The sequence below is a fragment of the Aythya ferina genome (genome assembly GCF_964211825.1).
Source record: "Aythya ferina genome assembly, chromosome: 2".
Classification (NCBI taxonomy): Eukaryota; Metazoa; Chordata; class Aves; order Anseriformes; family Anatidae; genus Aythya; species Aythya ferina.
The window spans coordinates 22,100,427-22,115,318 of NC_140297.1; the positions used below are offsets into that span (position 1 = coordinate 22,100,427).

General features: G+C 44.5%; 1 protein-coding gene across 3 annotated transcripts in view; it reads left to right on the forward strand.

The window, feature by feature from the left end:
- RSU1 (Ras suppressor protein 1) overlaps positions 1-13,975 on the forward strand; it is a 98,433-nt gene extending 84,458 nt beyond the window's left edge. For all 3 annotated transcript variants that reach the window (XM_084510520.1, XM_084510522.1, XM_084510521.1), the window contains exon 9: positions 13,512-13,975. In XM_084510520.1, coding sequence (XP_084366646.1) covers positions 13,512-13,614 — 103 coding nt within the window. In that variant the 3' untranslated portion in view covers positions 13,615-13,975. The remainder of the gene's footprint in view (positions 1-13,511) is intronic.
- Positions 13,976-14,892: the final 917 nt, after the last annotated feature.

A 14,892-nucleotide genomic window follows, 5' to 3' on the forward strand; every position in this document is an offset into this window, starting at 1 on the left:
TTTGTTCCTGTAACTCACTGCCATACGTAAGCACCTACAATTTAGGAGGAGTGCTGCCTACCTACAGCAAGAAGATGTTCAGCAAAACCCATGCATAAGCCTACCTTCCTTGTAAGAGAGGCTATTTTGGTTAATGTGTGCAGTAAGGAACTCGGAGTGACTCACTGGCACTAGCTGTTACAAACAGTTGATGAGAAGACATCATTTTCACTCCAGTGCTCATAACCAGCCTAGATGTTCTTCGTATGTTGCTGTGTAGTCTGGGGCTTGTGAGCTGTACTGCAAGCACAATTTGCCTATTTGCTTGCATCGAAAGGCTTCATAATAATGGCTGTGAGTAGATGATTTAAATAATGAAGAACATGTGGTTTGACTGGCATCATAAAGCAGTGTTTGGTTTTGCACTGTTTCAAAGATACGCCTCAGTTGCTAACACTAATTACAACGCAGATTATGCCAAAACCTCTGTTGTGATTCCTAGCCATGAATAACCTAAAGATCTGTGCACTTCCCAAGCTCAGTGGAGGGCTAAAATACAAAATGTGATTTTCAGATGAGAATATCTCATCTCATCATATCACAGGAAAGCCTGTGCTGTGCAGCGTGCACTAGCAGACTTTCAGTTTTTGTCTACAGCATGCGTGGCATTAAGGGCGAAACCTTGCACCCACTGAAATCAGAAGCAGAAAGTGTTGTTTTTCTTGAAATCAAAATCAGGCTGGCTGCATGTTGCTGTTTCATTTTAGTGGACATCAAGGAAGAAAGGAGACCTTCAGAAGGCTCCACGTTCTTCCTGCTGTGGGCCTTGAAACATCCTGAAGGCAGCTCAGGAAGCCATGCAGGCTTTGTGATGCCAGGACTTACTCTTTCATGTCCATTGCTGTCGTTTTCAAAGAAGGATTTTTTTAAAAGGTGTGACTGGTGCATTCCAGAGCGGTGGGCACCTTCTGGCTTTGCCAGAAGCCAACGTGAAAATCTGCAGGAGCAGGGAGGATTCACACAGCCAGTGAGACTTCGTGTCTCACCCAGCACTGCGGTATACAAATCAAAGGAAAATATTGCCATCAGGAAAAAATGAGTATATTGCAATTTGTTTCTAGTAGTCAGAAGGAAGCCCAGCCCTTCCCTCAAGGTGTTAATGGCATGAAAACATATTCTGCGATTCTCCTGTTGTTTCAGAACCACCTCCAACTGCAGATAAGTTTGTTTCACAGAACAGAGCTTGAAGAAGGAGGACAAGCTAAAAAAGAAATGGTAAATATTCAAACAAATGTTCATGTCGTGTTGCCTCAGGAGCTGGTTCAGTTTGCTGATGGCTCAGTTTTAGTATGGTCTGAGTAATGAAGAGCTGACTAGTGAGCCTAGTTTGGTGTAATTCCCTGAGTACTCTTGAAGCATAACAAACCCAGAAAGACTGTAATGAAAAATAATAGAGAGGCAGCTGGGGGCTTCACTTATGATCTCTGCTCATTACACTAAGCGACATTTTCATTGCAGTGTTACCATAAAGATTATTGGCTGCCACATAGCACCGGTCCCACCTGAAAAGATTCTGGAATAGCTTTGTCTGCACAGTAATAACCATGGAAAAACACCAAAGATTTGCTTGGTACCCAAAAATTGTTTGCCAAGTTCTAATGGATGTTCAAAATTGGCTGGCAAATGGGGTGAATGCTCTCTGTCCTCTTATTACATGGTATCTGTGTGACCACCTTTGATCTTCTGCCATAGATGTACAACTGGAAAACCAGTGTGTTCTTAATTTTTGCATGAATAGTGAAAATGATTTTGAAACTGGCTTTGAATCTCCTTGCTCCTCCACATGTCTGTGGACCTGTCTGAGCACAACTTGTCAGAGTGTCTGGAAGATCAACGTCGTTGGTGTGCTTGTGCCAGCATTGGCCGAGGGAGTTGAAAAGGGTGGTATTTGGCAACTGGGAAGAGATTTCGTGAGGAAGAGGGCAAAATTCAGTTTACATTGGCCTGTTATGCATGTTCAAAAATTCAATCCAGGAAGGCTCCCCTGGAGCAGCCTTTCTGGAAGATGCTTCTAACGTGAGATGAACAAAGCCAACTCAGGTGTGTGAATGAAACTGGGTTGTCTGTGATGTGCAGCACTTCACACATGGGAATAAAATGGTCCTTTGTACTTCCGTGCTTTACTCATTTCCTTTGTGATGGTCTCAAAAGGAAGTGTTTCCTAATTTCTTCACCTTTTTTCAAGTGGTGCTTTTGAGCAGCTGAACCCAGGGTCCTGAAGGAGCCAGGGGATTCATGCACCAGTGGCAGTGAGAAGCTACTCCTTATCCTTCTTCCCTGCCAGTAGCAAGGCAAAGCACAAAATTGGAACATGTACATGTACAAATAGTGTACAGATGTGGCCTGCCATGAACACACACAAACCTAGAGTGGACAAGCAACAGCCTAACATACGGATTAATGCTCAGGGAAAACCCTCTTTCAGGAATCGTTCTGGTATCAGGCTCCCTACATCTTGGTCTTTAACGTGTCAGGTCCCAGACCCAGTGAGTCCACCATCCAGACGCCTGAAGTTTGCTGATGGGCCTCACATGTGCACTCTCAGAAAGAATGCTTGCACAGAAAATAGTTAGAAACAGTTTAGGTAGGACAAAGTGGAAGTGATTTGATGTTGGGCTTAGCTGAAGAAGCGTGCTGACCGGCCTCCTGCTTATGTGTCATTAGCCTACTTTATTCGCCACCCGGACCCTGATGCATTTTCCTGCACTTGCTCTCTGCCATCTATCTTGATTCCTCTCTCCCACTCTCTTGGCCCTTCCCTTAAACATCTCACAAGTCCTGTATAATCCTTAAATCTCTCTGCTCAGTCCCCAAACTCCCTCCTATGCCACCTTTGCACAATCTTTCTAGAGCTTGCATGGCGCTCCGGAAAGAGTTTCTTGCATGGACCCACCTGAGTGGGTTGTGCAGCGGGACCATGGCTTAGTCCTTCACCTTTCAGGGTCTCAGGAGTAGTGGGTCAGGGGGACTAGATTGCCCAAGGTCATCACTGTGGAGTCTTTTGAGTCTATTTTGAGTTGTCTCACCCTGGAAGAGGTGCCTGAGCCAGCCCAGTAGAGCAGGGCAGCAATGCAAGCCCTGCCTATGGAGAAATGTGGTCCCGTCTTCTCCCTGCTACTGCCAGAGAAATCAGCCGTCCTCAGCATGCAGCTGAGCAGGCTCAGGTTAACTCAGACACTTCAGTATTTGCTTAAAAAAAGAATGAAAAAAAGACTGTGTATCAGTATTTCCCCAGAGTCCCTGTTCTCTCCGTGTTATTGGTACAATTTGTCTGGTTACTGGGGAAAAACTGTGTACCTGCCAGACACAGAGTAACTTAGAGAAAGTTCCTTGGTTTGCACTTCGCTATTTTTACCCTGTTTTCCTTTTTTTTTAATGTTAATTAGATGCACAGCAAAATGCATGTAGTAAATCAATAATAAAGATTATATAAGGAGATATAACTGAGCAGCAAGTCCCTTGCCGTAGCAGTCAAAAAGGAAAATGAGCACTGCTTTCCGTAAGCCCAGAGGATGCCATGTGGACAACAGCATTAAAATAACGGAGTGAAGAAGGCCGCCTTGAGGATGGCTCAAGGAAGCTGACTGTGCTACAAGCCGCTGTGTTTTCTGCCCCCCCGTTCTCTGCCTCTCTGGGGTTAATTTGCAAGCAGGCAGGTGGCCACAAATATAGACCCAGAAACACAGTTTGGTGAAAAGGAGCCAACTTGGTTTATCTACTACATGCTCAAGGTGTTACAGATACGTAAACGCAAGGGTAGTGATGATACACGTGACTTCAGTAAACAAGACACGCTTATTTCTCACATGAATTGTCTTTTTCCTTCTTGCTGATTTGTTTTTCTCTGTAGCCACCTGTCTTGGCTTTTGCCAAAGAAGCTGATCCTGCTCACACAGATTCTGCAGCTCTTGGTTCCTTTTAATTCATTAGATAGAGGGTGTCCTTTGTTCTACTGGGTGCCTTGGTCCTCAGGGTTTGCAGCTGATGGCTTTTTCTGGCGCACTAAATTGTTTCTTTCTGGTCGTAGGTAGGTGGGAAAGGGCCACTTGATCTGTGAAAAGAAAACATGGGGGAAAAGTTTCCATTGAGGCCAGTGGGAATTCTCAGCCATGGGGTTGGGCTCTGACCTGTGCAGTTTCTCCATGCCTGGGGTGGATCCAGGGAGTGGTCTGCTCACTGATCCATCTGAAAGGGAGTGTGAGAAGGTAGATCAGCCCTCACAGGTGCGTGTGAATCCCTGGTGAGAAATTCTGTGTAACGGAGTGTGATAGGACTTTATCCACATGCAGAAACAAATTAGTTTTCCCTTCATAGAACTTTAGAATGGTTTGTATGGGAAGGGAACTGAAAGACTGCCCAGTTCCAACCCCCTGCCATGGGCAGGGACACCTCTCACAAGACCAGGCTGCCCAAAGCCCCATCCAGCCTGGCCTTGAACATCTCCAGGGATGGGGCATCCACAGCTTCTCTGGGCTGCTTGTGCCAGTGCCTCACCACCCTCTGAGTGAAGAATTTCTTCCTAATGCCTGATCTAAACCTAACCTTTTTTTAGCTTAAAACCATTCTACCACCTTCTATCACTACACTCCTGGACAAAGAGCCCCTCCCCAGCTTCCCTGTAGTTCCCCTTTAGGTACTCGAAGGCCACTATAAGATCTCATAGGAGAGGTGCTCCAGCCCCCTGGTCACCCTTGTGGTCCACCTCTGGACTCACTCCAACAGCTCCATGCCGTCCTTGTGCTGTGGCCCCAGAGCTGAACGCAGGGCTCCAGGTGGGGTCTCACGAGAGCAGAGGGGCAGAATCCCCTCCCTCACCCTGCTGGCCACACTGCTTCTGATGCAGCCCAGGATACAGCTGGCTTTGTGGGCTTCAAGTGCATGTTGCCAGATCATGGTGAGCTTCTCATCCACCAACACCTCCAGGTCCTTCTCCTCAGGGCTGCTCTCAACCTGTTCTTCACCCAGCCTGTATTTGTGCTTGGGATTGCCCTGGCCCAGGTGCAGGACCTTGCAGTTGGCCTTGTTGAACCTCATGAGGCTCTCACAGGCCCACCTCTCAGGCCTGTCCAGGTCCCTCTGAATGGCATCCCTTCCCTCCAGCGTGTCCCTCCTTGGTTTCTTCAGGCTGCCATTTAATTCTTCTGGGCTAGGTGGTTTTTTGTTCACTTCTTTTGTTTTATCAACTTAATAGAGTCTGTAAATGAAATCTTTGTGTTTATCTTGTTTTTTAAAGGTACAAATATAGGTACATCCTCTTTGCATGTGTGGCCTGGGTCCATGGTGGACCCTTTTGTATGCCTCTGTGGTTTTGTGTGAAGGCTGAGATACTCATTGCTCAGTTCACTGGGTGTTCAGTAGGTCCAGTTTTCAGAAGACAGATGCCCATGATCCATGTGCTTTTGAAAAAAAAATCTCTGTGCCAAAAGCCACAGTTCCTGTAAGGTCTTTCAAGCTGGATGTGCAAAGTCATTATCCAATTTTGCAAATCTTGGCCTGTACATTTTCTTTTAAAACAGATTTTTTTTTGCAAGATTTCTGTGAGCTTCCAGCTGTGCTCCTGTAACAAGCCTCTCATTTAAGGTACTCATTTCAGAAAGCTGTTGGCCTCAGAGAATATAAGGAGATGGCTTTCTTTTATTACTGTATATTAATTAAAGAAATGCCTGGCACATACTTGGAATTCCTTTTTTGGGGAAAAAAAAAGTTCTTCTTAACATTCAGGAGTTCGAGGAAGTCGGGATTAAATTAACCATTTTAAGAGCTGATGTCTGGCAGAATTAAGATCATCTGCAACTGCCAGCCCTATGGGAGAGCAGATGTTTATAAATCATAATTACTTCAGCTCAAGTCTCCCCACACATATTTCTCACCTGATTTGTCTCCTTATATGACTGACTGGAGCATGTTCCCTCCACAGCTGCAGTTCGGGCTGTTGAGTGCTTGTGGTGGGACTGGAGGTGCTGTTGTGAGGAGCACCACGGGGAGCTCCTCAGCTCAGGGCAGGAGTCCATCAGGGTCTGTCTCTGACAGTAACCCCCAGGGAAGGAGCATCAGAAACGTGCCAAGTAGAGACTCATTCTGTTCTTCAGGTACAGCAAGCAGAAAGGGGAGATATTGGGGTGGAGAGATCTGGCAGAAGGTTGCCCTGTGGGATGAATGGTCAAGTGGAAGGACGGCGGGGCTGGCTGGTGAGAGACACACGGGGTGGATGGGCACGTTCTACACAGGTCAGTGTAGAGACAGTGAGCCCCAGGACAATTTTGGCTGAGTACTTTCTTGCTTATTGCGATTTGGAGTGTTTTTAGGCAGGAATTCGCAATAAGTCAATGTTGGACTGTGTGACTCAGCCGAGTCTCTAAAGCAACGCAGCTGACAGCTTGTGAGTGTGTGCAAAGTGGGAAAAGAGAGGGAGTGGTTTCTCTGGGCGGACTTCATCTAGCATTTTAAAATACCTAAATGTGAGCGTCTGCGTGTCAGCTGGCTGCCCACTGTCCACCGTAGACAGTGGAGATCTGTAACAGCATGTAGCAGCTGAGCATCGCGCCGCAGACCCTTGTGTTTGGTCAGCTGGAGAGCTCTCAGCCCTGCTGGCTGTATTAGCAAGGTCTCCGCTGAGTACCACACGGGCTTGGGCAGCTGGCTCTCCACTCATCCTAAATCCTTTCCTTTTCTGAATCATGTTCCAAAAAATGAAACTAGCTACAAACTAGAGCTTCCCCTGCCTGAAGAGTTTGGGTGCTGGACAGGACAGAATAACCTGTGCTGGGGTGGCCAGGTACCTGCGGAGTGTCTCTGTGTGAAGGTAGCAGAGGAGGACCTGAGAGAGCCTTGGGATTCCCAGTGCTTGGCCTGCTGATGCACAAAGTCTCCTTGAAAGGCAACATGCAGGGGCACAGGGGAAGGTGGTGCCAGCTCCACCTCTGCAGGAACTTTGGGTTGTAACGATTATTGGGCCAGGTGGAGGGTACAGGGCAGTATCACAGAGGAGTGTCATAGGGCTGTGGGGTGTCAAGGTTCGAGGAAGTTTAAAATGTTAGGGGTACCTGAGTGAGAGTGGGGAGTGTAGGAAGACAAAGCATTCCAGATCTGGGAATACTGGCCCAGTTTTACAGCGTTTTAAGAACGGCAGGCTGAATAGCCCAGGCACTCACCCAGCAGCAGGCAAGGGGAAGCACCAGCACCTGCCCTGTTCAGCAGCACTGCCTGAATTTCTGAGTGTGAAGAAGAAGAAGCCGGTACACAAGCAGATGACAGGCAAAATCCAATTTTTTATGAAGAAGTTTGCAGAGAGCTTCAGATGATGAACATCTCTGACACTATTGCCATCTGCTCTCAGAGCACTCGCAAACAAGGGGCAAAAAATTAGCTGAATAAAATGAGTCACTCGTGTCTGTGCTTCCTTATTAAGAATCCTAAAGCTGCCGCTTGCCATCCGAGTGTGCAAGGAAACCAGATATTTGTATCACTTACCCATGTAATGTTTCTCTTAATATAAATCATTTGCCTTACATCACAGAACAAAAATAAGTTATTGGTAAGCTACCAAAATAATACAATACTTGCAAAGTAAGTTTCACACAGACACAAACCTGTTTTCTCTCATGGGCACGTCACTGGCAAATTAAACGCCTGTATCTGTCTCTATCCTGGGAGAACACGTGGCTGGAGAAGGGAACGTGTCAGCAGCTCCCACAGGAGAAAAGGCCAGGCTCAGTCACACAGCGGACGTACCAGAGGAGCAATAAGCCGTGCAAAAACTGCCTGGGCAAAGGCATCTTGCAGTAAGTGCTTGCGAGTTAAAACTAATGCAGGCTAAGCAGCATGTGTCAGCCTGACAATACTTCTTTCAGACTTTGGTCTCTCATGGTATCATTGCTGGTTTATCCTTTCCCCTCTCTTGGTTCAGCACATGAGCCTGGGTTCTGTTCTGTGGAGCTCACTGGAAATGTCCATGGCAGAAAAAATGCCTGATTTTGAAAAATTGAGCAGCACTGGGATCTCTCATGTATGTTTCTCAGATATCTGAAAACAATATCTCTCCAGGATCATATCTGTCTATGCCTGTCCTTTTTATTCTGCATGCTCACCCCTTATGTCTATTACAGACAGAGAGAGCGATGTATTTTTGTGGCTAGTTCTTGAAATCCTATTTCAAAATGCTTAAACTCAAGAAAGCCAATGTGTGCATCCAGCGCATTACACCAGTTCACTAGTTCACATGAGTTCACTCTTTTCATCTGTGGGAGAACGTAGCCTTCAGCTAGTGAGTGTCACGTTGTGCAAGAGAGAAAAATTGGAGAAAATTATGCTGAGGGGGATTTTTGAAAATGACTCTTTTTCAACTTAGTGAATTTTAAATTCAGAGATTTCGGTAGCAAGATTTTTTGTATGCTTTCAAGCTGCAAGGCTTCGTGCCTGGGCTTATACTGTAAATTGCAACATTTAGCAATTTGTAGTTTAATTTAGAAGGATCACCTACTTTCCTAAGTGTTTAAGTAATGTGGCAGTCTGTGGTTATTGATTCTCTCTGAATTTATTACAAGAAAGCTGTATTCACTCTCTCCCCTTGGGAATGCCCCTCCTGAACTGCATGCTTGCTAGTGACAGCTTAGACCCCTGATACATAACCAAAGACCTTGCCTAATATCCTTGCAACTGCTCAGGGAATTTTTATTAAGTAAAAGCATCATTAAAGTCGACAGAATGATGAAGTTTAATGAGCATCTTTCTCACTTGATATTGTTAGTTTTGCTGCAGCAGCCATAGTGCTCTCATTTGTTACTTCCAGTGGGGCAGATAGAAAATGCAGGGAGAATTCATTTGTGTTTATATTTGCATACAAAGAAACATTTATGTTCATGAGAGATGTTCGCTTTGAAAAATGTATACAAGGAAAGAAAGCAACTGGAAATACCTCTTTGAGGGTTTTCTGAAATTTCTGTCTTGCATTTCATCTCGCCTTTCACTTTCACATAATGAGAAGGCTGCATGCAATGCTGTAGCTGCTAAGTCTACAAAGGGTCGGCGGTTTGTGAGCTGTGATTATGATAACTAGCTCCTGACTCGCTGCAGACTGCAAGTATCTCAAGTATTTATTTGCAGTCTGGATTTTACTCCTCAGCCCAGGCTTTGGGCTGAGAGGTGTGTGTAGTGTTCTGCCTGGAGCTATACCACGAACCAGTCATGTTCCAAATATCAGGCGTGAAGGCGCCTGCCATGTATTATCAGCACTTACCTCACAAATCTGCCTTAAAACAGTAGGCACAATTAATCTTAGTATTGCTGTCCCTGTTTATCGAGGCCATCTGCCCTTGCCAAGGGTCTTGCCATGCAAGCAGCTATGTCGAGGTTCCACCACGCAGTAAATTGCCACCCACCAGCTGAGCAGCGAGGCTGTCTGCGGGCATGTTTTAAACGGACCCATGGTGCCGAGGACAGCGTGCGAGTGCCTCAGCCCAACGTGTTTGACTTCACGGTGATGGCAGAGCAGGAGCATGCACCCAGCCACTACAGCTTGGTTGACAGACGGTGACTTACAAGCTGTGCTTTCCACGGCTGCATCCTTCCAGCAGGTATCAAAGTCATTAAGGACTGTTTGTGTGAGCTCCACGTCTGTTATAGCCAAAGGGTTTTAGGTTCTTGTGCAATTCGGGTAGTTGCTTCTCCATGTGGATCAGTTCAATTAGGGCTGGTTGGTTTTGTTGTTGTTTTTCTGTTGTATTTTTGTTTTCCTCGGGAGCTATAAAAGTAGTGTCTGTCATTGTACCAGAAGTTCATTGAAAATCCGGAATTCTCTTTTCCCTCGTGTAACAGAAGGCAAATTCTGTCCCAGAGGCATTATCACAGTCATTATTGTATTTAAATGTTGTTGTGACACCATATGTCTCCTTGTATTTGATGTGTGCAAACACAAGAGAGAGAGTCCCTGTCTGTGAAGGCTTATATAATCTAAATACGTCTGATCCTTGCTCTTTGCATAGCAGACTACTATGATAGATTGTAATGCATTTATCTTCAGCCGAGACAGCAACGTGCAGCTGAAACTTACTTGAAATTTTGCCAGAGAAACCTAAGTAGATTTGTTTGATTGGTTTATTTCAAACCCAATAATTACTCTTCTGGATGAAGTTTTGGTGCCCATGCCCACAAAGTGGTTGGACATGAGAATAAGGCAAAAGAACGTAAAAGTGCTGCAGGTTCCTGCAGCTCACACAGATCTACTACTACAAACGTAGTATTTGCACGGTGATAGGGAGGGAAGTGCCAAAGCACCAGCAGCACTGAATATTGTAAAGGAGCAAATATCAAAGAAAAACTGCTACCAGAACTACTTACAGGTATATTGGGATTTTTACTACTTAACACATGAAGTGGCTGCTGGACCTTATTCTACAGTCAAAAGACATTGCCCAAGTAGACTTGCCAGCACTCCACAGTTGATTCAAAATTGCCGGTATTCAGTTCTACCACTTCAAAAGATGCATGTAGTCAGTAGAAGTCCCACCACACCCTCCCTTTTCAGAAGTAGTTCACTAAATCAGAGCTCTGCCAGTCCACAAGCTTTAAAATTTGCACTGAGAAAGCAGAAAATGAGAGACAGAGTGAATGCCAAAAGTGTTGACTGAGTGGGAAATTCATATGACGTTTCCAAAGCAAAAAAAGTGGAGCCTTAACCAAAAAAGGGGCATATAACACAGTGAAAAACACATGGAAGCCATTCTAGTCCTCTCTGGGTTGGCTCTAACAGGAAGCTGTGGGCAGCAGTATGCTGAAGACATCGGAATGTTTTTGTGTGTGCACGCTCAAATGAAATGGATGAGTGGATTCTCTGTTAATTCAGTGCTTAAAGTCCCAAGTGGGGACTTTTATTTATAGGAAAAAACTCACATTCCACTCCAATGTAATAAGGTTTAGTGGGTAACATTGGTGGTAGGGAGATGCTTGGACCAGATGATCTTGGAGGTCTTTTCCAACCTTAATGATTCTGTGATTATTTCTCCAGAGCCAAAAAAACAACTTGAATGTTAATTTATTATTTAACTAACTCTTGGTGTTCATAGATTAGAGCAGCATCTATTTCCACTTTTCTATTGCTGGCTTCTCAGCGTTAGGAAATTATTGTTGACAGTGGCTCAAATGCTGTGCTGCTTATCATTGAGAAAAAGATGCTTCGTGTCCCCTGACTCTTTCTACCTTGGATCGTTTTTTGATGAGACAGCCTCCTTGAATGACAGCGAAAATATTTCCGTGCTTTCCAACAATGATAGTATTTCCTCATACCAAAACATCCCCTTCCATATCTTCCCTCTCTCATCTCACTTAATGCCTTCCAAAATGGGACAGGTATTTAGGATGGACATTTGATTAGTACATGTGCTGTGCTGGGATAAAATACAGCCTCTGCTGTTGGGGCTGTATATCTTATGAAAATGAAAATAGGTGTATTGAAGCGAACAGTCAGCACGCAGTTATCACAGGCATTCAGGGCTCTCTCTGCATCTGTCAGGAAATTTCTCGTTGACAGTAGGTGATGGCACACATAACATTTTGGTAAGGTGAAATCGTGGCTTGGTTTACAGCTGCATTTTCTTTGCATGGGGCTGTTCTGGGTAGAGTACACCTTGACAGCAGCCCGTTTAGCAGCATGATGTAAAGCCGCAGCTGCTGAGGTGAAAACAAGTGCTACTTCTCCTCCGTGCTCTAGGAGAAGCTCTAATCCCATTCTGCAATCCAGCAAACCCAGGGCTGAAGTATCCTCCAGGTACCGTGAAATACTAAAGCCGAGGGCAGGTGGTAGGTTTAACCTCCCAGCTTCAGTATGCCTTAGCTGAAATCTCTCTGTACCTGCCATAAATAGCCCCTCCAGAGCCGTGCTGCTGTATGCACGGTGACTCAAGGTACCTCTGTTTGGATCCTTGTTCAATGTCTCTTGCGTACAGTTGACCAAGGCCTTTGCCAGGTCATGTCTGAGAAGCAAGGCCAATCCCCTGCTGCTGAGTTTCAGCCTGCAGTGTTGAAGAGGTGACTTTATGTAAAGAGTCACTTTATCTCCGAGACGCCCACTCGGGCCGGTAGCCATGGCAGAGCTGTGTATCAGGTCATGCTCTCTGGACAAGCAGGAGCAATTCATGAGAAACTAACTCAGTCCTGATGTGACTAAGCAAAAGCAGTGAAAGGATCTGTAGCTGGTCCTTGTTTGCCACAAGGGCTGGACAGACGTGCGAGCTCTACACATGGACTTCAGCAACAGTGCGCAATGAACCAGGGCAGCTCGCCTCCTGAGGGGAGCTGGGGCCTCCGTGGTGCTGCAGATACCCAGAAAGGCAGGGCCCAGCTTCTGTAGCGACAGCGCTGACTGACTGCGCTCCTGCACGTCCAGAGGCAGTTTTGGGAAGAGTTGCTTGGCCCAAAGCCCTTAGGCCTGTTGTGTTTCTTGAGAAATGTCACCAGAAGGTGGAGGGGCAGTGACACAGGGAGGGGCAGCGACACAGCGCTGTTACCTTTTCAGTAGCAGAATTCCTGTCAGGTTTTAGACATCCATGTCCAACCTACTGGCAATACTGTGGCATCAGAGCGGACGCCCACCAGCATGAAGCTGAAGCATTAGCAGGGGGACATCTTTCAGAGGGGTTCAGTATTTGTGTCAACATCGCTGGTGTTTATACAGCTGAATGAGCAGAAACAAAGCTCAGCTCTGTTCCCTTTAGATACACTGACACCCCTGCAAAGTACATCTTCAAAAAGCACTCTGTGTCAATATGGGAAGTTAAGTTTGAGCTGTGTTTATTTTTGGTACATTTTTAATTTAGTTTAATCAGGATTACTCATAAATTATCTATTAATTACTATGTGATATTTAGCAAGATCCTCTCAGCCATGTAGTCTGTTTAGTGTTGCTGTGAATGCTAGCTGTCTTAATTGTAGGATACTTTGTCAACATTTAATCAGTGGTACTTACTAATGTGGCAGTGATGTGTTGGTAGCTGTCCCAGTACTATCAATCATCTGTGAGCAGCAAAGAAGGCTGTGACACCATTGCTCTCTGTCACATTATCAAGCCCTTGGGTTTTCTAGTTAGGGATGATGCTCACTTTGCTCTAAGTGGGCACTCTATCTCTCCAGCTCAACCCAATTTTTGTCATTGTCGACTCGAATACGCATCCTCACAGCCCTCTGAGCCTTGATTCCCTAACTGCAGAGTAAAGGTTGCTAGTTTCTGAAGGCAAAACTGATTGCTCCTTCACTGCTCCAAAGGCCTGCTCTTCACGGTGTTACTCCAAGTCACAAAAAATCAGTAACGTGGACTGCAACATGACTTTTAATAGAAAAATGAGTGTGTTGAGACAAAATAAATGTAATGACCTTCCTTTTTTTTTTATATATCTAGTAACCAGCTGTGTTGTTTAACATGCTGCAGATTAAAAGCATTTAATGGTTGTATCACAAATATTCTTTGTCTTATTTCCTTACAGTCTTTATGGCAGACACATGCAGGCAAACCCTGAACCTCCAAAGAAGAACAATGACAAGTCGAAGAAGATCAGTCGTAAGCCTCTGGCAGCCAAGAACAAATAAGTCCCCAGCTTGTGCCTTTGTTTTTATATCTTTTATATCTCTTTTGCATGTGCCTATGATATTCCAACACATTTCCTATAACTTATATCTTAAGGAAGCAGAGACTAGAGTTAAAGGCCATTTACTATGTGTGCTGCTTTAGAAGATTCTGCTTAAGGAATACAAAATTACACACTCTCCTAATTATGGTCACATTTATGTAGCCATTTAATATATCACTGTCAAACACATTTTAGCTTTTCTATTTATATGTACATTAATGTCCTCTGTTCACATGTATCACACCCTATTAATATCAGGTTTTTTGCACTTACACAATAATAAATTTCATATATTATTACATATGATTTTAATAAAAGCCTCTATTTGTCTTGTGTTTTTATTTCTGTGGTAGAACTTCTGAATAGTGATATTCTTGAAGAACATAAGTGTCCAGTTTCCTGCAATGTGTTAATTTCTTTTGTAGGAATGTGATAGCATTTTGTCTGATACAAGTTGGTTAAAATGTAAAGCATTCTGCTCAAGAGTGAAAATTTTTAATCAGTTTCTGTTTCTCTTTTACATTGCTGTGTCCTGCTTTTTTGCCTTGAAGGTTATTTTGAAATCAGGGAGTAGGGGAGGGGAGAGAGGAAAGAAAAAAAATATATATCTGTGCAAAGAGCTGCCAGTTGCCAGCCTCAATTTGGGGAAAGAGAGCTTTCTCATTTGAAGAAAGTGGTATTTCTGCCAATTTTTTAAAGTGATTTTTTTTAAGCAGAAAACCCAAATAATGTATTTAATCTCTGCCATGAAAATGCTTGTATTGAAGAGGTGTTCCAAATGGCTGTTGAAAATGCCACAGGTGCTATATTTATCTGTACAAAGCCCGCACCACAACCAAGCTCAGAAGCCGCAGGTTGTAAAGTGATTAAACAACAAATTGTTTAACATCTGAAGTAGCTTCAGGTCTTATCAGTGGGAGGAAAAAACAATAATACAGGCAGTGATTTCCAAACAGTTTTAGTCTTGCAAGAGCAAAAGCTAACCAGGAAACTCAAGGAGCAAGAACAGGTATTCATAACAAGATAGGCCGAGTCAGGACCTTCCTGCTCCTGATTTCCACTTTCATGGATTTCATACCTGAGCAACGCAACCTATTGCTGAGTTTCTGGTGCTGTCCAGTCAGCAAGGCAGGAAATATGCCCAGACTGCAGTTGTATTAAATAAAAGATGAAAAGGTATTAAATATCTCGTGATAGAAATGACACATTCTATAAAAGCCATCTTGTATCTAAAGAC